The sequence below is a fragment of the Cucurbita maxima genome, unplaced genomic scaffold, assembly GCF_002738345.1.
Source record: "Cucurbita maxima cultivar Rimu unplaced genomic scaffold, Cmax_1.0 Cma_Scf00009, whole genome shotgun sequence".
Classification (NCBI taxonomy): domain Eukaryota; kingdom Viridiplantae; phylum Streptophyta; class Magnoliopsida; order Cucurbitales; family Cucurbitaceae; genus Cucurbita; species Cucurbita maxima.
The window spans coordinates 4,489,530-4,516,669 of NW_019272025.1; the positions used below are offsets into that span (position 1 = coordinate 4,489,530).

General features: G+C 36.1%; 3 protein-coding genes, 1 long non-coding RNA gene and 1 other non-coding gene across 9 annotated transcripts; 2 read left to right on the forward strand and 3 right to left on the reverse strand.

Moving 5' to 3' along the window:
* Nucleotides 1-2,919: 2,919 nt before the first annotated feature.
* LOC111484486 (transcription initiation factor IIA subunit 1-like) lies at nt 2,920-8,573 on the reverse strand. Of its 3 annotated transcripts, XM_023131115.1 has the most exons (12): nt 8,189-8,573; nt 7,787-7,957; nt 7,524-7,706; nt 7,199-7,247; nt 7,062-7,120; nt 6,760-6,885; nt 5,021-5,206; nt 4,129-4,192; nt 3,547-3,713; nt 3,296-3,379; nt 3,165-3,214; nt 2,920-3,049 (listed from the first exon to the last, which is right to left on the reverse strand). In XM_023131115.1, the coding sequence occupies exons 1-11, from the start codon at nt 8,303-8,305 to the stop codon at nt 3,191-3,193; spliced, it is 1,230 nt and encodes a 409-aa protein (XP_022986883.1). In that variant the 5' UTR covers nt 8,306-8,573; the 3' UTR covers nt 2,920-3,049; nt 3,165-3,190. The 3 variants fall into 3 exon arrangements, with proteins under 3 accessions (XP_022986883.1, XP_022986882.1, XP_022986884.1); XM_023131114.1 differs by having other exon boundaries at nt 2,920-3,214; nt 8,189-8,572; XM_023131116.1 differs by having other exon boundaries at nt 2,920-3,214; nt 5,021-5,173; nt 8,189-8,570.
* Nucleotides 8,574-11,284: 2,711 nt separating this feature from the next.
* LOC111484552 lies at nt 11,285-13,099 on the reverse strand. Of its 3 annotated transcripts, none has more exons than XR_002718509.1 (4): nt 12,933-13,099; nt 12,815-12,861; nt 11,466-12,474; nt 11,285-11,324 (listed from the first exon to the last, which is right to left on the reverse strand). It is a non-coding gene; the product is annotated as an uncharacterized LOC111484552 (long non-coding RNA). The 3 variants fall into 3 exon arrangements; XR_002718510.1 differs by lacking the exon at nt 11,285-11,324 and having other exon boundaries at nt 11,338-11,575; nt 11,821-12,474; XR_002718508.1 differs by lacking the exon at nt 11,285-11,324 and having other exon boundaries at nt 11,338-12,474.
* Nucleotides 13,100-13,187: 88 nt separating this feature from the next.
* Nucleotides 13,188-13,261, forward strand: TRNAV-CAC. The gene has a single exon. It is a non-coding gene; the product is annotated as a tRNA-Val (tRNA).
* Nucleotides 13,262-13,843: 582 nt separating this feature from the next.
* LOC111484527 (ras-related protein Rab11C-like) lies at nt 13,844-16,508 on the reverse strand. Its single transcript, XM_023131169.1, has 3 exons — nt 16,336-16,508; nt 16,011-16,207; nt 13,844-14,592 (listed from the first exon to the last, which is right to left on the reverse strand). The coding sequence occupies exons 2-3, from the start codon at nt 16,173-16,175 to the stop codon at nt 14,101-14,103; spliced, it is 657 nt and encodes a 218-aa protein (XP_022986937.1). The 5' UTR covers nt 16,176-16,207; nt 16,336-16,508; the 3' UTR covers nt 13,844-14,100.
* A 5,296-nt stretch (nt 16,509-21,804) lies between these two features.
* LOC111484425 lies at nt 21,805-26,159 on the forward strand. Its single transcript, XM_023131000.1, has 3 exons — nt 21,805-22,293; nt 22,985-25,443; nt 25,543-26,159. The coding sequence occupies exons 2-3, from the start codon at nt 23,074-23,076 to the stop codon at nt 25,837-25,839; spliced, it is 2,667 nt and encodes an 888-aa protein (XP_022986768.1). The 5' UTR covers nt 21,805-22,293; nt 22,985-23,073; the 3' UTR covers nt 25,840-26,159.
* Nucleotides 26,160-27,140: the final 981 nt, after the last annotated feature.

Consider the following 27,140-nt stretch of genomic DNA (forward strand, 5'->3'; position numbering starts at 1 on the left):
GGAAATCACAGATAGAGAACAATACGTGCTAGCAGTAGACTTGGCTGTTTGGTATTAAAGCCCAACATCGGGTGATGTGCCAGCAAGGACGCTGGACCTCGAAGGGGTGGATTGAAGAGACCCACATCTATTGGAGAAAGAAACGAGTGCTAACGAGGACACTGGGCCCCGTAGGGAGTGGATTGCAAGATCCCGCATCGCATAGACTGGGGAGAAAAACAAAACATTCTTGATAAGGGGTGAATAACTCTCGCATCGACTGGAGAGAAAAACAGAACATTTTTTATAAGGGGTGAATAACTCTCTTAGCTGTCACGGCCCCAAATGGGATGGATTGTGAGATCGATATCGTTGGGAGGAGAACGAAACATTTCTTACAAGGGGTGAAAACCTCTCCTAGCAAACACGTTTTAAAAACTGAAGCCCAGAAAGCTCAAAGGACAATATCTACCGAAGGGGATCTTGTTTTATATTAGTGAGATAGATATAAAGTAGTCAACAGACAATTGCATTAATTGTCTTAAAATATCTCCATAGGCAGAAAAAAGTACCCAAAAAATGCATCCTAGTTGCAAATATTTTTTCTTGGAACAAATTTGCATATATGGAAACCAAATTAATTTTGCAGTAAGCTATGGTGTGCCCCTACCTTAATGGAAAGTAACTGATTCAAGAAAATAAAGAAAAAGAAGAAAATGCAATACTGTTCTTATCTTTAATTTGCTATTTTTTTGGTAAAAAGTATTAAAAAGAGGGATGCTTCAGTTCAAAGGCCAGCATTGAAGGGCTTAAACTCATGATCCTGTTCTTCAGGAATGGAAAAAGTAATTGGTTGAAACCCTAAAAACGTTCAGAAGAATTGCTAAATAAAGACAGAGGGTTAAAAGCGTACCTAATGATCGTTACATTTTACCCGCCGTTCCCAACATTATGAAATGAAATTTGGATTCAGGATTTCTGACCATTCACCTTCATAACCAACGATCTTCTTTGTGCCCTATATTTCTCTTCCAATGAATGCAAATCAATCTGCCGTCGTTGATTTCCTCAGAGCAGCAATGGACAACGAACGCGGAGGCAGAATACCTAAACCTCCGACCAGGTTGCAGAAGCAGGCGCCGGCCGGTCTTTATCTCGATCAGCTTTCGAGCGTCTCAATGTCTTCTGTTGGTACCGAAACTTCTTCGAAGACGGTTCTTCCTCTGCTTTCGCCGCTCCCTTCGTCGCCACAGCCTTTTCCTGAAACTGAGGGAAATAGAATGTTGGCGAACGGAAATGGTGCAGACAGCGGCGGCAATGGCGACCAAAGAGGTATAGTTTTCGCATCTCCTGGTGGCTGGCAACATCCGGCGGTGGCTGCGACATACGCCGATCCTTCCACTCTGTTTACTTTCTTTCAATCGAAGTGCATCATAACCAGTAGCACGCCGTGAGAAGATGATGGCTGGATCGAGTCTCGCGGTTTATGCTCTACGTAAATCCATGTACAGTATGTGTGTGTGTGTGTGTCGCCGCTTGGATTAAGATCTCCACGAATGCTTCTGGTTTCATGTTGTATTATTGATAAATTGTAACGCGGGAGATCCCTCAAACTTCCTTCTCCTAATCTAACAGCCGCTTCGTTTCCACTTCGTTCCTGTTCAATTCATTTCTCTCGGTCATTTCTTGTAATTTGTTGTCTACTTTCAAGTCGTCTCCGTCATGAATCCGGTTTCGCCATTAAAAGTTATGCTGCTCAAGATTCTCAAATCAGATCACACAATAAGGTACTCACAAACAATCTCTGTATCTGGTTCATTCAGTTTGTTGCTTTCTCCAATTGACCATAAAAAAGATTGAAGACTTGAATGGAATGACTTTGTAAGTATAACGAAGATCATTCTAAACAAGATGGTTGTAATCACATGTTCATTCGATTTTATTATATTTTCCAATTGGCCGCAAAAAAGGATTAATAATCTTCAAAGAAAAACAACCATGAATCATACAAGGTGAATCATTAAGAATAAACTCACTACTACAAATCTTCTTCGGCTTCATTACTTACATTATAACCCTCTAATTCAGGAACAAGATTCTAATCTACAACAACTTTGAACCAACTTTAAATTTTGAAACATTGACTAATCACTTAATGTTTCATTAAAACATTGGCTAATCACTTAATTTTGAAACATGGCTAATCAATCGCCTATACTATACATGGTTACCAGATACCCATCGGCACATTACAATGCTTGTATGCTTCTGGAATCTTATTAAAAATGGGAGACACATTACAGTGCTTGTATGCTTCTAGCTGGAATATTATTAAAATTGGGAGCATGTGGATTGGTTCGAATCAATATGAAATTATTACTCCCACGCCCATTCTATTTTTTCACCCGGGTTGATCGAATCAATATGGAATTATTATTATTCCGAAATTATTATTCCATTACTTCCAGCCCATTCTATTTTTTCACCCTGGTAGACATAATTCAAATAATCTATAGACATAATTCAAATAATTTATGCAGCTTTCAACGCAATTTAAAAAAAAAATCGCTTGTGGGGTGAAAATGTGAGATCTCATCAGTTGAGGAGGAACCCGGGGAGGAGAACGAGAAGAATTATAGAGTGAAAATATGAGATCCCACATCAATTAGATAGGAGAACGAACATCGATTGGGTAGGAGAACGAACATCGATTGGATAGGAGATCGAACATTGATTGAAAATTGAGGAGAACCAGCGAAGAATTATAAAGTGAAAATGTGAGATTTCACATCAAAACGAAAAATACTTTATAAAGGTGTAGAAACATCTTTCTAGGAAATGCGTTTCAAAAAACCCAGCTCAAAAACAAAATTCCAAATAAGATATTAACAATATCTGCAGGTAAGAAAGGTAAAAAAAAAAAAGTTGCCATGATAAAACTTCTGGAAAATCCTCAAGTTGCCATGCATTGAAGGCCGATAGAGCTCTCATTCGTTATATACAAAACAAACGCTACTAATAACATTTATCAAAATACACACAAGGAATCATCAACATGTCCTTTTCCCTCCTGCGCTCACAAAACAAATATTAACTGAACACAACTTTTTAAGCATCCAATGAACGAACTTCCTGGAAATCTTTCAAAAAAAAAAAAAAAAAAAAACTGCTATAAATAACCGCACATTGAAGATGATGCCTCTACTAAAATTCAGAAGTCGAATTCCCCAGTTGCCTGCCAAACAAACCAAGCTTCCATGAAAACCGAATTCGGTTAATATCTATCTAACTTCTAGTTTTCGAGGGGAAACTTCACCTTGTTGAAGAGAATGTCCTTGTTGTTAATGTGCATAATTCCATCCTTGAGTGTACATTTCCACCTACTCTTGGTACGAGTAACCTAGCACGTTGAAATTACGATATGGCAAGTATTAGGTGCACTATATTCTAAAAATATGAAATGTGTGTGTGTGTGTGTGTGCGGGCGCGCATAATGGCACGATGGATCCTGGAAGGCTCTAGCATATACTGCAACCGCACCTACCAACCATGAACTAAAGAAAGTACCTTATCAAACTGAGCTAAAACTAAATGCTGTGTGCTCACTTCCTCTCCCTGATCCACATCATCCAAATCGTCGTCATCGTCATCTTCGTTCAATGAAGGCTCGTCATCCTCCTCCTCCTCCCCAACATCATCCTGGGTGACAACAGCAGGAGTGCCAGCTGGTGGATCTGTCAAGTAAACATAACAGGTCCATATTAAAATTAAAGAGATTTTTTGTTTCAGTTTTAAATCCTTTCACCTTTCATCCTTGTTCTACCTTTGTTTTTTTTTTTTTTTTCCCCTTTCAAATGTTCGAATCTGATCCTTGAATTACATACGTTCAATCGCTTAATTTTGGTAACACATTACATGACAGATACCCAGCAAGCTCATGAAACATTACATATTAAAGGCAATGCAAAAAATTGAACGAGGATGGCCAAAACAAACTTATGAAAATTTAGAGACCAAGCCGAAGTACTTACACATGAAAGTTCAAAACTAAAATTGAATTTAAACCTTTCCTTCAGGATTTTTCTCTAATAAAAGTTAATCCTTATGATAAAATAGTCACAACATGAAGACATCCTTAACAACATTTACCATTAGGTGCTGGTGTATTTGCTATGTTGTAGTCTTCATTAAAGACACCCTGGTAATTGTATATCTGCAGGGGATGTCAAAAATGTTATTTAAGTTTTATGGAAAGATGAAACACAAATCAAACTCGGTGCATGGAGAACAGTAGGAAAATCATTTACGTTAATTATGATATGAAGAATACAAAAATTTAACCCAACAAACGCAAAGGATGAACGCAACAAAAACCAGAAGAAGAATCAAGCAATTAGTTGCCACTAGAAAGTGTTCTATTTGACCATAAACATTGAGCTAAAACTCAGCAAAACCATAGAAAATGTGCAGATCCAGGAACATCTCTCTGTCATCAAACATGGAAGAGTGTGGGTACTTCCAAAGTACTGAAAGTACAGATCGATTGGGGTTTAATCTATGAGCACTATAATTTTGTTTCTTTACTTGATAATCAACTCGAGAGAACACTTCACCATTATTGTGTGCCTATTTATTCATGGGATTGAGTGTGCAATTCAACAGTTATAGTTTCGTTTCCATTGAGGAAGGTTCTAAATTTTTCCAAACAAACAATCCCTTGCTTCCATGACGTCCATGACAAGTTTGTCCCTTGTACCTAGCTCCAAGAGGCTTTGTACTATCAAACAACAATCTATACGACTGTGGACATCCTTATAAGAAGACGTGGAACAGACGCCTAACTTATACAAAAAGATGAAGAAAGGGTAATCAAAAGACAATGGCAGACAAGTAACCTTCTGAAGAATAGGCGCCTTGCAAAATCAAAACAAATAAAAAGAAGCTTAAGATGTATAAAATTGCTGTTAATATCATATAAATATTTCATTGCTTTAATCATAGACGATTCTATAACTTTAAGGGGAAGAGAGAGAGAGCTAACATTGGGTGTCGAAAGCACATCATCGTAAGGATCAGGTATTGGTCCATCAAGTTGAGGAATCTTGAATAATGATCTTTTAATATGTGTCAATGTTGCACTCTTTGCAGAAGTGATGACGCCAGGTCTCCCATCAGAAGCATTGCATCCACTTATCTGTAAAAGCTTACCTTTAAGGAGCTTCAAAGACTGATCATACAAGCATAAGCATCATAAACTAAAACAATATTCAGTATGAGACTCATTGAAATATATATATACACACATATTAACTTTAAAATATATGTTACAATAAATTAACTTTAAAATATATGTTACGATAAATGTGTCCCTGTGCTGTCCTATCCTAGCTTCTGTTTTTTTTTTTTTAAGTTTTCATGAATGTCTGCAAAAATTTCCCATAAAACAGACACCTAGGAGGAGACGCTTGACCCCTAGGCCAATTCAAATGGCAATAATAATTGTTCTACCCATAAATTAGATATGAATCAAATAACCATTTCTAGCTCAATCCTAATGCTGAACCATCCTTTGACTTACCTTCCTAGATTATCTTGTAGGCTCTCAGAGTCTAGCCACCCAAAAAACAAATTGAGTTTTAAGAGAATATAAAGGTCAGAATTTATGGTCAAGAATATTACGACTCTCGAGGAGTACTGAGTTTTTCAGATTTATCTCATAGATTAATAGCAACCTCCAATCCACATTATAAATGCAAGGCAGCAGAAGCAACCTGGTGAATAAAGGTAGTCAATCTGTTGGCTAGATAAGGCAGTAAGGTTTGTTAAGGGATGACTAGAAGTCTATCACAGAGCACCCCTACGTTGGGGAGAATAAGCAACCAAGAGAATTGTTGGCAATTGTTGAGGGCACTGGAAAAAGAAAATAGGAATCACCCCAAGGGAAACTTGAAAAAAAATAGAAGACACTGATATTGTTGTTACTGTTACTAAATCCGCAACTTGCACTCACCAAGATTGTGAACGGAAATTTGACCTCTCCTTTGTCTTTTAGGGATCTATCATCCTCTATTCAAGAGGAAAACGATGGGTATCATCGCCTTTCTTAGTTTTGTTGTATTCTAAGGAGAAAGGATGTTCACATTTGGACTCCTATTCCATTCGAAGGTTTGTCTCATATATCTTTTTTTCTTTGTTTGGTTGATCCCTCTCCCTCCTGTGGTTATGTTTTGCTTCATTGTAGAAGGTGAAAAATACCCAATAAGGTTAAGTTTATTGTCCAGTAGGTTCTCCACGAAAGAGCTAACCCTTGGACCAGGTTTTGAGGAAGGTGCCCATTTTGTTTGGGTCGTTGTGTTGCATTCTTCGCAAGAAGACGATAGAGAAACTTGATCGTATTCTTTGGAGTTGTGACTTAGCTCGCACCGCTTGGAGTTTTTTCTTGGAGGAGTTTAGTTTATCCTTGGCTAGACATAGGGTTGCAAAGGGATGATCAAGGTTCCTTCTCCACCCTCTCTTTCATGAGAAGAGAATGCTCTTGAAGCGAACCAGGGTGTGTGTGATTTTGTAGGTGCTTTGGGGAGAGAGGAATACCATAATTTTTAAAGGGCTTCAGTAGTGAAGCATTTTTTAATTACTCTTTACCTCTTGCTTTACTTGAAAAAGAAAGAGAAAAAATAATAATAATAAAACTATGAACTGAAATTATGTGAAAGAAAATTGGCATACAAGTCCAAGGCTGAAACGAATCTCCTAGAATACTGACAGGTAAGAAAACAAAACCTCAATCTCAAATACACTGTTGGCAGCATCTCCAGCTCCATCTTGCTGCGGTATAAACCCATTAGTCTGGTACTGGGAAGCAAAACCATCACGCTTTCGCTTCCCAGAGTTCATCATGAAAAAGTCCTGAGAATTGTTTCCCTAAGTTAAAATATCATACTGAAGTTTTGAGCCAATAGAGCATGGCAGCAAGGAGTAGAGTAATTCAAAATCGAAAGCAGATGAAATTCACAGTGGAGTTTCGGGGTTCAGATCAGGCAACAATCTTTTCTTATGGAAGCATGAATCAAGAAAGAAGTTACCTGTGTAAGGGCTGGGTGAGGAACTCCCCTGTCTGCTTCATCACGCCCCTCCACATAGGCTACAAAAATGAAATCAATAAAAATTACAACAGAATAATTGGTGCGAAATTTTTTCACTATTTCAACACTAGACTCACCAATATTAACGTCTACAGGAGCTTTTTGACCCATCCAAGAGGGTGGTTGCTGAAAGAAGAATGTAACGTCTATCAAAACCCCAATTAACGGCATGTTCAACTATCAACAGCATACTTTAAATTATCGATGGTAAGAATCATAAAAATGCCATTCTTCAACTTAAAATCAGGTCAACGGCCACCAAGCTACATATAAATCCTTCCTTTTATCAAAGAAATAAAGGTGAAAAAAAATATGTAAATCATGACCGTATGGAGTGGGTAAACTGCAGGGAATGAGAAAGTGTAAGGATTAATTGTAGCATCAAAATCAAGCAGTAATTACCATAAATTGGGTTGGCCTTCCAGATCGGACATCAACATTACTAGCGCTACCTCCAGGAGTGGTAACAGCTGGAGAAGCATCAGTACCAGATGCAGAGTGGTCGCTGGGTCCAGTAGGAACATTATACATAGCGTTGTCAGCAGTTCCCGGTAAAGGGGTTTGAATTGGAGTTTGTAGTGGCGTCTACAATTACCAAAATCGCTTCGATTATTAATTATGAACTTCGGAAATCATTTAATAGAGAGGATAAGAGAAGTAATCACCGGCGGGAAGAGTAAATCAGCTGTAGGAGTTTCGTACTCTTCAGTCCCCTCATACGGAACATTGAGATCGTGAACCGGAGTTATTGGACCACCGGGTGTGGGCTTCGACGGTGCAGACCTCTCTATGGGACCGTTCACGGCACCCGCTTGCATCATTTTCGCCTCCCACATCTAAAAAGTTCCAACAAAGAAAACAATCAGCCCAACCACAGCTTAAATCAACTTCAAAACCTCAAAACCCTAGAATGAAATGGATCAAACTCAGAAAGTAATCACCGAAAAAATTCAATCGATTCCTTCAAATGGATTGAAATAGAAACCAAACATTCATTCACTATCGAAGCTAAGAGTATCAAGCAAGGAAGAATAACAAGATTTTCAAGATAGGAGATCAATAATTACTCCTTGAAGCTCCTTGAGAACGTCCTCTCCAGGACCATTATCAGTGAACTCGTCGCGAAGCTTGTTGACAACATCTTCAATGACATTGATGTAGATAGAGCTGGTCGAAATCGCCATAACGGATCCGCTTCGCCCTGTCTACCTCCGATTCCCTCCACTAGCGAAATCCAGAATCGAGTCTTCGAGAAAACTCAAGGAAGAAGAAGATCCATACAATCCGTATAAGCTTCTTGGATTTGTAGAGTTGTGTGAAGTAAAAGGGCAGAGGAGGCGATAAAGAGGGGCGACGGGAATAGAGAGAGAGAGAGAGAGAGAGAGAGAGAGAGAGAGGGAAAGAAGGGTAAGAGAGAAAGGGAGAAAGGCGGACAAGAAAAGGAGAATAAAGAGTGGAATATAAATAGGTTTGCATCCGATTATAATGCACGAATCCACGTGGCGAAATATGCTTGAGCCTCATTTTTCCCGGTTTTTTTTTCGGTCTGGCTGGTTCGATCCATGTCTGCATTTTGTGCAACGAAATTGGATATATATATATATATGTAAATTAGGCTTCTTATAAATATTATAAATATTATTATTATAATATATATATAACACATATATGATGGAAATATTTAAATTAATGTTAAATTTTGATCTAATATTTTTTGTTGGTAAATATTATATTAGATTTTTGTTTACATTTTTTTTAATAAAAAGTAAAATAGAAATAAAACTTTTATAAGGGGAATTTGATCCCATGCATTCTCCCCCAAAAAATTTCTCCTTTAATTTCTACAAAAATAAATGAGAAATTAGCCGTATGAAAAATAAAAATTCAGAAGAGATCGGGACAGAAGAAGAGAGAAAAGTAATCCACTTAATAGAAGGCCGCCACATGTTTGTGTACGACTCCAATTCAATTACCAGTCACGAATATCTGAGAAACCCGAAGGCGAACAAAGACTAGACACTGGAGACCGAGACAGAAGAAGGGGGAAAAGTAATCCACTGAATAGAAGGTCGTCACGTGTTTGTGTACGGCTCCAATTCAATTACTAGTCATGAATATCTGAGAAACCCAAAGGCGAACAAAGACCAAACACTGACCAACGTGGTCAACGTCTCTTCTCCAAATGGCTGCGATCATAAAGAATCGATTGTGAATGGTATAATATTGTCCGTTTTATCTCAATTTATCAATTTTCCTCGTGTATAGATACTAAAATCAAATCTCTTAAACTGAATTAAATTTCATTTAGGAGCGTAACAACCAAGTTCCCTGCTAATAGATATTGTCTGCTTTAACTTGTTACCTATCATTGTTGGCCTCACGATTTTGAAACACTTCTATTAGGGAGAAGTTTCCACACTCTTATAAGAAATATTTCATTCATCTCTCTAACCGAGGTAAGATCTCATATGACATTTTATATTATCCATAAACAAATACGTAAGATCTCACTTGACATTATATATTATCCATAAACAAAAATGACAACTTGAGTTCCTTATGAACCAATGAGCTAAATAGAAAGTTCAGAACAGAGGACAAGAAGACAGCCGAAAACAGCCACAATTTCAACATGTTACAAAGTTTTCTATATATATATATATATATATATATATGTATATGTATATGTATATGTATATATAACAGAAGCAACTAAGACCCAGATGGTCATATACTGTAATTCAAACAAAGGATAAAAACTCAGCAAGGAACCAGCAGAAGGATATCACCAAGAACAGAGAACAATAATAAATAAACACTCCGATCCTCCTCCAATTCCCTAATCTCCACCGCCTCCGCCACCTCCCTCACCGCCGTGGACATGAGTGCTGCCACCATCATCATCATCAACAGCATCCATGGTCACCGCCGTGACCGCAATGGCAGCCACAGCGGCGGCGCTGCCTGCTGCACTTGCATCACCTGTGTTTCCGTTTCCATTTCCATTACTATCACTACTAGAGGAATGCTTACCTTCTTTGGCACCAGATTTGCGGCGAGAAGGCTTTGATTTGGAAGATTTCTCCGATCCTCCATCAACTTTGTGGCTGTTCTTATGGCGAGGAATACAGAAACAGATCTTTGAGGACTCCATTGTTGAGCTTCCTTCCCTGCTTATGTCTTCCTCATGAGTTCCTTTATCCAACCTGTAGAAAGCTTTGTAAATAAGTGTCAATAAATATGTAAACATCCCTTTCCTTTTCCCTTCTTTACTCTGAAGTTGTTTGTAGGGGAAATTTTCCAATTGGTGCAATCCAGCTAGCTTAAGGGACACAATAATAGCTCTGAGAATAACTTTTGTGATTTGTCCTCATATTTTGATGATTGAGAGCTTGAAACGAGTGTAATTGTAACGGCCCAGATCCACCGCTAGCAGATATTGTTCTCTTTGGATTTCCCCTCAAGGCTTTAAAACGCGTCTGCTAGGGAAAAGTTTCCACACCCTTATAAATGATGGTTTGTTCTCCTAGCAGAAGGTTTCCACATTCTTATAAATGGCGGTTTGTTCTCCTCCCCAATCAATGTGGGACATCACAGTAACCCTAAACCCTAAACCCTAACACTACAGCTAAAAAAAAAAACAGGGAAAAAAGAGGTGAGTTTCTGATCCATTTTTGTAACTTAGAGAACGTAGTAAGCATATTTCAAAAGAAAAATAATATTGAATATTGAATATTGAATCTACAATAATTTGATCCAGCCATGATCCAATAGAAAAGTTGATTGTGTCTCCTATCAAATCTATCTAGTGTTCATTTACTAGATCTTAAAGATTCAATTAGAATTAAAGGCAATAAATCCTTGGAATAGAACCGTCTGAAACATTAAAAGAATGATCTACTGAATTCAATGAAAAAAGAAAAAGAAATATGAACGTACTTTAGCTGTGAGATCCCACGTCGGTTGGAGAGAGTAACGAAACATTTCTTATAAAGGTGTGGAAACCTCTCTCGAGCAGATGAGTTTTAAACCATGAGACTGACGGCGATACATAACGGGCTAAAACAGACAATATCGGTGGGTTTGGTCTGTAACAAATGGTATCAGAGCCAATCACTGATTGGTGTGTCAGTGAGGACGCTAGGCCCCAAAAGGCAGTAGATTGCGAGATCCCACATTGGTTGGAGAGGGGAACAAACATTCCTTATAAGGGTAACTCACAAGTTTTAAAACTGTGAGGCGGATGGCGATACGTAACGAACTAAAGCGAATAACATCTACTAGAGGTGGGCTTGGGCTGTTATAGCCATACTCTGTACGAGAGAAAGAGATTGAGGATCTTACAGGCGTGTAAGCCCGTTATATGCCTGTGTAGTCTGCTGGAGTTGCGTTGACAGCTCCAATGCTTCTGCTGATAGCGATTCTGCTCTGTTCTGTTCTTTTGCAAGTTGGCGCTTGAACAAAATTATAGGAAGATCAAATCATTAGTATAATGAATTACTTAGAAGTATGAAGCTAAAGAAAGCAAGGTAACAGATTAAAGCTGAAAGTTCCTATAGAAGAAATAACAAGTTCGACATAATCAATAATCACTTAAACTAACATACGGCTAAATATTCAACTTCCTGAAAGGACTTCCAACTTCATTGAGACTTCATCATATATGTGCAGAGAAATGCCTCCTAAGCAAGAGACTAACCTTGAAGGAGAGAAGTTCAGCTGTTAATGGAGGAGTCTAGGTGTTAGCTGCCACATCTCTATATGACACCTCCAATTGGAGAAAGGAACTAAACATTCTTTGTAAATGTGTGAAAACTTTTCCTAGTAGATAGTTTTAAAAAAAGTTGAGGGAAAGCTAAAAGGGAAAGCCCAAAGAGAATAATATCTGCTAGCGATGGGGCTTGAGTTATTACAAATGGTATAGAGTCAGACACCGGGCAGTTGCCAGCGACCCACATTGGTTGGAGAGAGGAACGAAACGTTCCTTATATGTCGATTGGAGAACGGAATTAAACATTTCTTATAAGAGTGTAGAAACCTTTCCACCGGATACGCATTTTAAATACCTTGAGCGGAAGCCCGAAAGGAAAAGCACAAAGAGGATCATATATGGTAGCGATGCGCTTGGGTTGCAACATATCCTAAAGAGGACAATATCTGCGATGTTGCAGCCGCTGCAACAGGTCCTGTGCTAATTTATCACATCATCAGTAATGCTAGGAGGAGCAAAATGAAGGGAAAGGGGAAAAATAATAAAAGAACATCTAGACTGCATATACTTGGGCAACAATTGCTGCATCTTTCTCCATGGCTACATCCTTGAGAGCTTTAACCATGGTACAGTGTTCGTCTCCTAAAACATTTAGGTAATGTTGAAATCAAACTGAAATATCAAATTCTGAAGACTCCTGTTTATTATACAAATTCTCTATTGTATGAAATCGGACAGCAATTGCAACAATTGGCCATTAATCATTCATGCCGCATTTTCCCAACTATAGATGAATTTTATCAAAACAACTAAGTAAAAATACATAAGAAACTGTTGAAGATGAAATCTAAGAATCAGTACCAGAATTTCAAGATACAAGAACATGACCGACAAAGTTAATAATACAAAAGAAGTTTCTAACTCCAAAACATCAAGCAAGCGGAAGGTTCGGCGTGGCGGGAAAAAAAAAACATGATCCTACCTCTGAGAATCGACTTCCGCTCTCTGATTTTCTAACGCCAGAAGTTTCTGTTCCAATGAAACCAAATTACATCCACAACCACGCAACATTAATTCCATACGAATCAACAATAACAAACCATTTGATTTGGAGGCTGCGGTCAGATCTGGTCCGGAAGAAGCTTTTCTCAATCTCTCGGCCGCTCTCTTTTGCCGAATTTCACAAACACACTGAAGGCATTATGGGGCGCAAGAATACGAACAAGCAAAAAGTTCTTAGCGTTCGTCGACCTAGAGATGCGTGGTGAGCGTCCTGACGAATTGCGAGAAATGAACGAGAAAACGCTCTCTATTTTTTTTATTATATTAACTGAACGAGTCTCATCATCAATAAGGTCTGGGTGGTGTAGTTGGTTATCACGCTAGTCTCACACACTAGAGGTCCCCGGTTCGAACCCGGGCTCAGACAATCATTTTTTCTCATTTTCTTCCTCTTTTTTCTTGGATCCCAATAAAAATTATATTCGAATATAATATGGTTAATTACTAATTACTATTCTTTTAGATCAATAATTAAAGGATAATTTACTTCTTTAACTTAATTAATAATTCCCAATTTTGCAACATTTGTCCTCTTTAACTTAATTAATAATGATCTGCATTTAATAAATTTGTCTTTTGTTTTATCTCTTTAATTTTTCAGTTAAAAAATTTACATAATAACACAATATCCTCATTTTTATTTTTATTGTTTTAATAAATATGTGAGCCATAACAAGTGTCCAATGAAAATCACTAATAAATTACCAATATATCCAATATTTTTCAAATTAATGAATTTATTATTCGTGAAATTGAAAGTTCAAATAGAGACTTAAAAAATTAAATGACGGGAACTACCCTTTGTAAAATTATAGTTACCTTTTGCTTTTCACTTATTTCCTCCACAAATTTTGAAGGATCATATCTGTTTAATTGCTAAAAAAAAAAAAAAAAAANTGTTTAATTATTAAAAAAAAAAAAAAAAAAGGCAGCCAGTCACAAACATATAGAACTCAGTAATCCCAACTGTCTCATATCTGTTTAATTGCTAAGCCAACAAACGTAAGAATTTCTGAACAAAAGTTGCAGATGAAGAACAAATACAAATCAAATTCCTAAAGGGAATTGTTATATGAATGGGTTAGTAAAGGAATTAAGGAAGAAATTTGGAAACTGTTGAAAATAACTAACAACAGATCAATTATGAAATAGAGGGGTAAGAGAAACCTTTGATGCAAGTTATCAGTTCTGTCTTTCTGAATCTGCTCAAGAAGAACAGCAACCCTTTCTGTCCGAGTCCCCGGTAGTATCGGAAACGTCGATGGTGGTTCCTTGACTGGGACGGGTGACACTAGCAGCCGCTGCTTCCTTGGCTGCCAATGCCTTTTTGCTGATGATATGGTAGATCTCTGTCAAGATAGTTTGGAATGCCTTGTCGATATTAGTGGCATCCAAGGCTGATGTCTCGATGAAGGAGAGGCCTTCTTTCTCTGCCATGCTCTGCCCATCATCCTCTGAGACAGATCTAAGATGACTAAGGTCAGATTTGTTTCCAATCATCACAATCACGATGTTAGAGTCTGCATGATCCCTCAGCTCCCGTAGCCATCTTTGTACATTCTCGAACGTCGGTCTCTTTGTCAGATCGTAGACTAGGAGAGCGCCAACGGCTCCCCTATAATAAGCACTCGTAATCGCTCGGTATCGCTCCTGACCTGCTGTGTCCCAGATCTGTGCCTTGACTGTCTTCCCTTCTACCTGTATGTCAATAATATTGGCTAAAATGAGATGGCTAACATTTCAACTACTAAGAGTATAGAACTCTGAAATGGAAAATGCATCAGGCTGAATAATATTTGCCCAATTCAGTGATATCGTCAATGAGGGCAACCCTCCATCTCACTGGCCTTCCTTTCTTATAACAGAATTTTGGGTGTAGGACAAACAAGAAAAGGTGGGACTGGATTCAGAATGCTTGAATACTGGATAACTTTGGTTTGAGACTGAGATCCCGCATCAGTTGGAGGGGAACGAAGCATTCCTTATAAGGGTGTGGAAACCTCTCCCTAGTAGGCACGTTTTAGAACTGTAAGGCTGACGGCGATACGTAATGGTCCAAAACGGACAATATCTACTAGTGGTGGACTTTAGCTTTAGTTTGAGACTGAGATCCCGCATCGGTGAGAGGGGAACGAAGCATTCCTTATAAAGGTGTGGAAACCTTTCCCCAGTAGACACGTTTTAAAACCGTGAGACTGACGGCGATACGTAACGGTCCAAACCAGACAATATCTCCTAGTGGTGGACTTTAGCTATTACAGAGATCTCTATCTCCCACCTCCAGCATGTTCAAAAATTTCAGAATCTTTGCTCCATTAACTCATAGCCTTTCACAAGAAAAATGGCTATCCCTAAGCAAATATCTATTGGTTTGGCCATTATAGGATGAGCATACCCTAACTTCTCTATCTTTTAGTATAATAAACATGGGGTATGAGAATTTGAAAATCCAATTTCAAAGAAAGAAGCATATGTCAATTATTGTTGAGCTATGTTCAATGTTGACAGCATACCCAACTTTTCCCAAGAAACTCATGGTTTTATCTACATTTGAATCAGTTAAAGAGAACAATCCTTCAATAATACTTGCCATTATTGAAAACACTCTAAATTTTAAGAGCATGAACACTTGCAAAATTAGTGGAATACTATAAATTCGGGAAAAATAATTCTGCCAATTTCCTACTGCTCCACAACTGCCCACAACCATATTTTAGAATAATTGAGCACACATGGTTTCATTGTCTCACAGTCTTCCATGGACACAGCTAAAAATTCAGATGGTTTGCTTGTTAGATGAGCAACATATTACTTATTTTCCATAAATCCAGCACTTATTCATTCAATTCTAAATGTTTGTAGCCTCAAGCAATAAAACAGCTACCTCGAGCTTTACTCAAACCCTACATACAATGAAGCCACTGCACTTTAACGATTGGAAGTAGAAACCAAGGCGGAAGCTACAAGTTAGAAATCATCCGAACCTAAATTTTTGAAGTTCGTCGAGCACAAAAGGAAACTCATGCGCTCGATCAGTAAATTGAAAAAATGATAATTAAAAAACACGCAAAATGAAAGGAAAAAATCTCTGAGAGTTCAAACGATTGAGCTTCTACCTGGAGAGTCCTGGTCGAGAACTCAACACCAATGGTGGATTTGGACTCCAAGCAGAACTCATTTCTGGTAAATCTAGAAAGAATGTTGGACTTCCCGACGCCAGAATCCCCGATCAGAACAATCTTGAACAGATAGTCATACTCGTGGTCCACCTTATGAGCCATAGCCGTCTCCGCCTCAAATTTATCGAACAAGCCTGATCCAAAAGTAAAAAATTCAGCAATTGACAATCCAAACCCGAAAGAATCGCAATCATCTACAGTAGCTGAAACGAAAACTTGAAGAAGCAATGGAATCCCCAAAATGGGAACGAAGAACTCAAACCTGTTGGCGAAGAAATGGAGATAACTTCAGATTGGATTGGTCTGTAGGAAATAAGTTCGACTACGAAGACTGCGACAGAAGAATCGAAGGAAGAAAGCAGAGAGAATTAAGGAGGGAAGTTTCAGGCAGAACAGGGAAGATTTGATGGAGTTGTGGTCTGTGGCGAGAGCGAGCCAAAAAGGTGGTGAAGAAAATAAATAAATAAATTTAATAAATACGGAAATTCTTTTATTTTCGTATTTTTTAAAATTACTTAATAAAATTTTTAAGCTGAAATATTTAATATCTAAGTGGATTTATCAGACCAATAACTAAAAATTTATGAATTAATTATATAATTTTCATTAAATTTAAGTTTTAAAAATGTTTAGTAAGTCATTCAAATTACGTGAGACGGACGTTTTACAAAATTAACCAATAATTAATTATGAAATTGAATTAAAAATTAAATAACATGTAAAAAAATAATTTATTTGTAGTAAAAAAATAATTAACTCCGGGGAAGAGATTAAAATTCTTTGTACTTCACGTTTTTTATGGTAAAAAAATAATTTATTTGTAGTAAAAAAAATAATTAAAATACTAATTTTTCACTTATTATTATTGGAGATTAAAAAATAGGTTGGAAACGACGACGTGCTGCGGGGCTGGCGGAATCTTTGTGTTCTCGTGGGTGGAGGGGAGTTGAGATTTAGCGCTTAGGGCAGCCAGCGAATTTGGGCTGGCAGAGGCTCTGTGGGCCGTGGGCGTCGACGTTGAAGCGACGTCGTTTTGAATTTTATATTCAATTCACGCGCTGTCTGGTTACCAATAATTCTATTAAATTAAAGACAAAAAAAAAAAAAAAAAAAAAAAAAAAAAAAAAAAAAAAAAAAAAAAAAAAAAAAAAATTTTCAATTTAATCCGTAANTATTTAAATTATTTACTAATATTTTAGCTAAATTTTATTGGTTTTTTATGTTATGAATTAATCACAAATATTTAATTTGCAAATTAGGTCTTGATTAATTTTTTAAATAAACTGAAATTATAGTGAATTTAATCTAAAATTATAATTTGACTAATTTTTATTAAACTTTTATTTTTCATTTATAAGTTTAAGGATTGTGAGAGTAAATGATTTAGTGGGCCGGCCCAAAACATACGGCCCAACAATGTATTTTTAGCTTCCACTCACAAAAGCAGACCCAATGTTTTAATATTTAAAATTATTTTAAAGAATTATAGATAACTTACTTTTACTTTTTAATAAATAAAAAAACATGTTTTCCAATTAAAAAAAGGAAGAGCGTTAAACAAGGAAGTGCGGGATGGGCTGTCGTGTCGGGTAGCTAAAAAAAACCTTTTTTCTTTTCATTAAAAAAAACCCTTTTTTATTTTTATATGTAAAGAAACCAAATATATTTTCAATATTTTTTAATTAATTTTGAGACTTTGATTATAATATTTAAATTAAAAACCAGACCGTTAATTGTAATTATATTATATTATTAAAATTTGAATTATCAAAAAATTATATTGATAAAATAATATATATTTGGTCATGAAATATATAGATTTGTTATAAAATAAATTTATAATTTTTAAATAAAAATTATATTGAAAAATATAAAACTTCAAAATTATTTTTGGTAGGTGTAGACAACTAACTATGGGATTTGCAACAAGGGAAAATGACCGGTCAATTAGCGAATGATATCCCGCCACGTGGATCCCAAAGTTTAGTGTCTAAATGCTACAATTCGTTAAATCATTCCATCACTTGAAAAAGAAATGTATCCGTTTTTAAGGACAACCTGAATGCTTTAAGAGCTTATAATAAAGTGATATTTGCATTATAAATTTTGGTTATATTCTTTTATTTTTATTTTTTTGTGTTTATATGTATACTTTTAAAATTTAAAATTTTAAAGGTTAAAATTGTAATTTAAGCCTAAGCATTAATTATAAAAATGGGATGAATTTCAAATTATTAATTTTAATTTTTTATTTTTGTAACTTAAACTTAAAAACATTATTTACACCCATATGTTTTTTTTTTTAATTTATTTTCAAAACTAAATCAATTTTTTTTATTTATTTTTTTTTTTTTTTTGTTAAAAAAATATGAAAAACAAACAAAATATAATAATTATATAAACGAAACTTAAATTGACTTTTAAAAGAATAATAATTGAATTGCCGTTTTTAACTTAAATTTATAGATATGATTATACAAATAAAGTAAATTCTTCATTAAAACTTAATAATTAATCAAAATAAGTTATCAATTTTTATATACTATGGTATTTATTTGATCGTGTTAATAATGTAAACCATATATAAGTTGGATCGAAACTTTATTATTGTGATTAAAACGTTGTAGCGTTTATAATGATAACATATAATAAAAAAAATTAAAAAATAAAGGCATGTTATGGAAATGATATCATATAATATAAGAATAATTAAATTTGGAAAAATAAAAGATATGGCAATTATAGCAGTGGGTTCGACATTTGGTTTAATCATAAACATAGGATTGGTTGGTGCATGGGATCTACAAGGTTATCATGCTGTTTCAGCTTTATGCCAACTCACACCAATTTTCTTTTTATTTGAGATCACTTTTATTTTTTATTTATTTTTTTGTTAAATTATCCAAATTCAAAATATATAATTTTGCTTTCATCGTACCGGCTAGAAGCAGATATTACCGAGCTTTACCTAAGTTTTAAAATGTGGCTAGTGTTCTTGCTTGCACACTGCCTAGTGTCTGACTTAGATTTTAAACCATGGTCGATACTATTTGTAGCAGATCAAACCTCATTATTAGCTGATATTGTCTTTTTTTAATTTTCCCTTATGGGCTTCCCTCCCGATTTTAAAACACATATACTAGATGGAGGGTTTCATTCTATTATAAAGGAATGTTTCGCTATCCTCTACAACTGATGTGAGACTTCAGAGTTAAAATTTGAAAATCTATTTTTAATCGTTTAACCAATTTACATCGAGAAGGTTCGATTTTTTACTTAAAATAAAAGAGTTCATGATAATTATCACTGATATATGTTTATGTCAACAGCCTCGACCGTTGTTGAGTATTGAGAATCTAGAGTCTAAATTTTGGGCTTTAAGAGTCTTTGGTAGAATTAGGGTTTCCATGAATTTAGGTTAGGAGTATACTTTTTGATCAAAAGTCTCTTTTCGTTGAATCTACGTGATCAACTCAACCAGCTCATGCATAAGGCTCACAACCTAGCTCAACCCTACCATACTTTTAAGGTTGTTATGAAAAGCTAGCATTTGGCAGTGATGCATTGTAACTGTGAAGGTTCGATATCTGAGTTTCACGAAAGTTTGGATATTAATAACATACCGTGGATAAGTAAGTTTGATTAGGTTAAGTTGGGTTGTAAATTTTATTCGGCTCATTCAAGTTACCAACTCAACCATCCCGAAATTTTTCCCAATCCAACCTGTATACAACCCCTATTCAACCATTTATTTCAGTGAAACTCATTATAGAATCGACCGGTGACAAGCGAGACGAAATATTTTGAAATAAAACAGATAAATTCTACAATTTTTTAATGGTGCAGAACCTCTCCATAGAGCTAGACATTTAGGTCTTAATGCCGTGATCAAACAAAGGAGAGTGGATGCTTGAATTTCTCGACCTATACCTATTATTTAAATTCAAATATTCATATGGTTATGCATAACATTCTTCATATTTATAAACTTTATAACATATTTATTATAACTTTAATTAAATTCTACCAAATAAGTAATTTTTGTTCAAAACTATTATTTATTATAAGAATTATTGATGCTAGAATATAATAATAGGACCAAAACTATATAAAAAATAATGTGTGACATTATTATTAAATGCTATAAGGACCATTAGCAATAATTGGACATAATATACATATAATTGTATAGTAGTGGTCAACATAAACGAGTGGGTTGCCTTGAATTTCTCAACCTATACCATAGCTTGCATTCAAATTTCTCACTATTTAAAACATTATTATAATCTACAAACTCCAAATATTTAATGCTTCTAAAGGCTATATTAATTACTCCCTATAAAGTTAACTTGACAAATTTATAAATATGGGAAGAGTATAACGACCCATGCCCAAAATTTGGAGTTCAAATTCGGCACCTGATAGCTTTGACATTTTCCTGCATCTCCTAGACATAGTCACGTCGTTTCAACATGTTTTATTCACATTCACGTGCATCATAGAAAAATTCTAAGGAGATCACCTAACGTAGAATTATTTCAAATAAAACATGCTTGATCGAACCACTGAAAATGAAGGTATACCTTGTTGATGTAGACAGCGACTTTCAATTAAGCTTGTCTTAGTCATCCTATCTTAAGACCTCTCAGTAGCTATAAAATATAAAATTGATAAAAATACTCATATTCTTCTATTTACAGATTAAAATTACATTATTTTAGTTTTTATTTAAAAATCTAATATATTTGGAAAAAAAAAACGAAAATAAAATGATATTATTATTATTATTCTTTTCTTTTTCCAAAATATAATTCAAATTTTTTTAATTAATTTTCTGTTTTCAAAATATCATAATTCAAACAAAAAAATCGAGATTTTAAATCTAAATTCTTTTGAAATTAGTATATATTTGAAATAATTCGAAAGTAGAAGGCATGTTCCAGAAGGAGGAAGTTATACGGTGTGTAACTTCTTACAATAGATCGGTCAAAGAGAGACCGCGTCAGCCACCTGATAGATGCCACGTGCCATGATAAAAAATAATCACAGATCGATTTAGCTAAAAACTTTTCACTTCTGGTGGGCCCCGCCGATGAAAAGCAGTTGTAAAAGTTAAAAAAATCCGATCGTCATTTATTAATGATTTTACACCATCATTAATTTTTTTTTTGAAAAATAAATAAATAAATAAAGCAAAAGAAAAAGGAACTTACATGTTTTCTTGAAGTTAGATTTTTATATTGTTTCCCTTTTTGCCAATCCAATTATATATATATATAAATAAAAAGAATCTAACATTGTTTTTTTCCCTTAAATATCGTATTTTAATTCATAAAATTAAATAAATGTTAATGAAAATCCTTCTTAATTATTAAAAATGTTTAAACACTACGACAATACAACTAAAATACGAGGATTTTAAATTTTGAATTTAAGAAAAAAATATACTAATCATTAGAGATATAATTATGGATTTAAAATTATAATTTTTTTAAAAACATAATCCTTAAACTCTAAATATTGACTTTAAAATGATAATAAATACCTAATCTATATGGTTATTTGTATCTATTGATTGTGGATTTTTTTAAAAAATGAAAAAAAGAAAAAGAAAAAAAAAAGAGGGAATTTATGGGAAAGCGGGTAAATGAAAAAACGGAGAAAGTGGGACCCAGAACCATAACCCGAGGCTGTGCAGGCCTTACGAAACGACGTCATTTTCTTTGGAGCCGTCAGATAAAACGATGCAAGCTCCTCTTTCATTTCGCTGTCACAGTGTATAATTACCTCACCACCAAGCCAGTTCTAGCCAGTCGCCAGTCTAGAAATCGAAGCCAAAACCTGCTCTCTCTCTCTCTGCTTCGTCTCTCTTGATGAAATGAATCTTCTGGTTCTGGAGTGTTGTGCGTTCAGAAACTTTTTTTGCGAATATTCTCTCTGATTTTCCTCCGAGTTGTAGCTGAAAAGCAAAATCGAGACATTGGGATCCTCGGGAGATTCTTTCATCAACTCCGAAGTTTCGCACTCTAAGAGCTACTGCTTTGGTTTATCGAGGCGTGGAAAGGCTGGAGTAACGAGCACCGACACGCTTTTCTTCGTCTACGACCTGGTTTTGGTTACTTCAATGGCGTTTTCAGGTTGTGAGATTTGGTTTGGTGTGTAGTTATGCATGAGTTTTTTGGTTCGATCTTGAAGAGATTTTTCCTGCTGCGAGTTGAAGGTTTGGCCTATTCCTTTTGCATTTGATTTTTGTTGATATTCAATAGCATTTGGAGAGAGGTCTGGAGTTTAATTCGTAATTTCTGAAATGTTTACATTCTTCTTAGTAGTTGGAGCTTCGGGGAGATGAGGAAAGAAAAGAGGGGAATATGCTTCGAATTTGTTATTTTCAGTAATTTTCTGTTTTTTCTCCAATCATTCATGTGAAGAGCTATTGATAAACTGAGTATCTGCTCTGCCTTTTTGGTAGCCGGGGACCTTTGTTCCTTCTGTTAGTTATGGCAACATCGCCGTAAGCGACCGAGACTGGTCAGCTTATCATCTTATCTTTAAGCCTCGAAATGTGTTTGAATGGACCACAGAATTGTTCGCTTTCATTTCGGTTTTCTGGTCTGTCTTTGTCCATATAGTGTCAGCTGTTCTCTTGCGTCTAATTTCGTTTTTACGTTCTGGAAGGATAGGAAGTTTCTTTAGGTTCTACTCTAGTCCAGATTATACCATGGTTTTTGAAAATGGGTTTCTTAGATAAAACATAGCAAACGGGCGCTAGTTTGTTGTGCTATTCTATAACACTTTTGGTATATCTATGCGAATTCCATTCCAGAAACTACTTTTAATACTTTATTTGGAATTATGTATTGTCAATGATCATGTGCAGTATTCTTATTATCTATTTTCATCTAATATTGAAGGCTTGGAATATTTCCTTGTAATGAGTTATATCCAAAGCAAGTAAGAGCATTGCAAATACAACTGGACTTTACTGAACCTATATGGTCTCATGGAACGGTTAGAAACTGACAGATATTCGGATGATCAACGATCCTTGGGTACCTCTGGGCAAGTTTCATTGTGCCATACTAGCGAAAGTTTAAAGCTGCATGAGAAGTTTAGAAAAGAAAGACATAGCTTTACATATGGTGAGGTCCGTGATAATCCTCATAAGACTTTCAGAAATCATCAGAAGGATGAAATTTCAGGAAAGATAACCAAGAAGGATGAAATTGTGAGATACATGTCGAATTTACCTTGCTATCTAGAACGTGGTGATCGTCTCCCGGAGAAAGTTCTTAGTGTGGGGGTTCTTGATTGGGGGCGTCTAGAAAAATGGCAGTATGGCCACAAACAAATATCAACCAGAAGAAGCTGGAATCCACCAGTCAGAAGTAATGGATCTTCATCCTATTCATCTGATAGCTCGTCTCCCCATTTTGGTAAATATCACATCTCTCCTCGTCAAAGATTACATCGGCCTTCACTCCATTCTCACCTGTTAGCTTCTCCTCATTCTCAATTTGTTAAATCCTTCGGAGAAAGTGATGAAAAATGTCAAGATCTTGACACGTTAAATATCCAAAGCAAGCCCATAAAGAGAAACCAGCATTCATGTAAAACAAATCGGGAAGTAAAGATTGAGCAGACAGAGAGAACAGGTCCAGAGACTGAAGTTCTCCAAGAATATAAAACTCTGCCAGGTGTGCTGAATTACGAGGTTGCATCTTCTCAATATGGGGAGCTTAATCGAGTAGATAAGTCTCGTGCACAAATAGATTCTGCAGATGGGCATGATGTGCTGGAAAAACATGAAGCAATTGTCCCTTTGCCCAGCAACTTAGTGAAAAAGAATGATACATATGTCTGTGAGCTTTCAGATTCCACTCTCTTATTAAGTCAAAGGACCAAAGAAGCAAGTCAGAAAAGCTCAATGAAGAGGTCTATAGTGAGTTTTTCTGCAGAGCTCAACTCTGATATCCCAAACTCGAGCAATACACCTTGTGAAGCTGATGGAGATCAGATTCTGCTGAAGCAAAATTGTCTTATAAATGCATCCAGTAATTCTCGCACTGTATCCAGGTCAGCTGGAGCAGGACATAGTCCATCTCAAGCTAGAATATCAGAAGCAAAAACATCAGTTGTTGCACCTTTAAATTCAATGGTCAAGTTGGCGTCTATTGGATTGGATCTGAAAGCAAGCACAGTTTCTGTTAACAAATCCAGAAGCTCTTCACCCTTTAGTCGATTAAACATTGGCATGGGTAGGAGACGTAAAAGTTCAAGTTCCGTGGGGAATTCATGCGACAGTGATCAAGATTCAGCATGCGTATCTGTCCAATCTGGATCTGAGAATGCGATGCCTTCAGCTTGTTTGAATGAGTTGAGGAATGATAGGCCCAGCAACACAGGCAGAGCTAGTTCCAGCCCTCTCAGAAGGTTGCTGGATCCTTTACTAAAGCCAAAGGCTGCAGTATATCATCATGCTGTAGAGCCCGTAGAGAAAGATTTGCATCACACGCCTGATAAAACATATAATCGACAATCAGAATCGTCAACAATACAACCAAGGAAACATAAGTTAGACATGAGCAGATGCAGGAAAATCAGTGTCAGCGATTCATCTCTCGACAAGAAGCACGGACCTTCTGTAGTTCATGCCCTTCTGCAAGTTGCATTTAAGAATGGGTTGCCTTTGTTTACTTTTGCAGTTGACAATGTCTCCAACATTCTTGCAGCTACGGTGAAGAGCTCCAGAAAAGGGACAGTTAGCCATATTTTTACCTTCTTCATTGTTCAAGAAGTTAAAAGAAAGACTGGAAGCTGGATAAATCAAGGTAGCAAGGGGAAAGGTCATGATTATGTCTCCAATGTCGTTGCACAAATGAACGCTTCTTATTCCGCGATTTCCCAGTTTACCAGACCAGATGTGCCTTCTACCAGAGAGTTTGTCCTGTTTTCTGTGGATTTGAGACAGGCAGATCAGCAGACCTCAGATTTCCTACCAAATGAAGAGCTAGCTGCTATAATTGTTAAATTTCCCCTAAAGATCAAGGAAGGCACTGCTACCGATGAAGTTAAAATACATGCTTACAACAACTTGACTAAGGGTGAATCTAGAGAATGTTCTCCTCGTTCCAAGGGCAGTGAGCCCTTTATCACTACCACAGTTTTACTCCCAAGTGGTATCCATAGCCTCCCGAGTAAAGGTGGACCGTCATCACTAATAGAGCGATGGAATTCTGGTGGATCATGCGACTGTGGGGGCTGGGATTTAGGTTGTAAACTCAGGGTTTTTACCAATCAGAATCAAATAATCGAGAAATCGAGTTCATCGCAACCGTCTCCAATAACAGATCAGTTTAAGCTTTTCCCTCAGGTATGAATGTTTGTTTTCTCCAATCTAATTCGAAAGCTTGTTATTATGGTCATTGCATTGTATTTAGTTTGATCTTTTTGACTCTTTGGTCACTTGCAGGATGGAGTACCCGAAAGCCATTGCGTTTTGAATCTGGCTACTTTCAAAGATATGATATACTCAGTTGAGTTCGATTCTTCTTTGTCACTTCTGCAAGCGTTCTCCATTTGTCTGGCAATGATAGACTGTAAGAACTCATGCGAACTTTCAGAATCAAGTATCTTATTTGAAGGAAAGACCTCTGGAGAATCAAAGTTAATGCACAATGATGGATTGTGGACTCCTAATCTTGCTGAAAGAGAGGATCCTGCAGAACACATAACTTGTCCGCCACTTTCTCCTTTTGGAAGGGTCTAGCTGGAAATCTGAACTTCCATAGACGTGTAAATGATATCAGGTATACATTTCCAGGCCCGGCAATCTCATTTTACTATTGTTGATCGGGCTTCACAGATAGATCCAGAACCTGAAGAACCTTTTCTTTTTAGATCTCTGTTCATTAGTGGTCAATCTATACGTAGATTCTAAGGTCTTCGTAGCTTTTAATTTTTTCTTTTTGTTGACAATAGAGGAAACATATAGTATGTACCTTTAAGGGAAGCAATCAATATCCATCTAAGTGTGTATATCCATGAGTGGAATGTGTAAAGTTCTTGCTACCTCATTGCATACTTTAATTCCTTTTTTTTCCCTGTTTTTTAATCCACCTTACATCAATAACTCGACACTTACCACCTATTGGTAGTTTTTTATAGTCTCTTTTGAAGTAGATACTAGAATGTCAAGTATGACTTGTAATAATCTATCTTTTGGGGTATACGATGATTCTTTCACTCCTAATGGATCGTTAATCGAGAACAATAGCTAAGGATCTAGATTCTTTGGTTAACATGAAGAAACCAAGATTAATGATTTCCATGGTTTTGTTGCAACACATTTTCATCTAGGATAAAATTTAAGCTTTTGGCTTGCAAAACTTGTTCATTTTCATCTAGGATAAAATTTAAGCTTTTGGCTTGCAAAACTTGTTCTCAACTGCTTGTTGGACAAACCTTTCCAGAACGTCCTTTAGGCCAATCGAGTTAATTTGACGATGACAATGACTCGAAGGTTCGGTAACTTGTGAACCTAAGTTTCTTTGGATGATAAAAGATCTTACCATTTAGCTATCCTTATACATGACAAGTTCTCAATTATTTTATGCTCATTTCCTTTTCAAGTTATGGCATGCTTCCTTTCAAAATATGTTACTATCATCACCCAATGTTCTCTTCATCATGTTCATTACCACACACCACGTTCCGTCCTTATCTCAAACAAAATTAGATGAAAATGTGTGGGTGAGACTGAGAGTGTGATGTATTATGTTATCAAATAAAGAACTACAGAACTTTTGATATTCATCTTTTTCGTCCCTAATCTTTGTATGGAGTCGTCAATTTTTTCCCTATATTTTAAATAGCGAATGGAGGAGGCTGCATGTGTCATGTGGCCTCCTTTAGGCAGCTAGGTCTGGCATAGGCCCACGATGATGCTCTGTTTAATGGTCTTTCTTGTCTGAGATGCCCCACTTGAGTTTTACTCTCTGATCGTCCTGCATTTTAGCTTCTTTTTTAGGCACATTCCCTTTTCATTGAATTTTGAAGGTGAAAATTTGC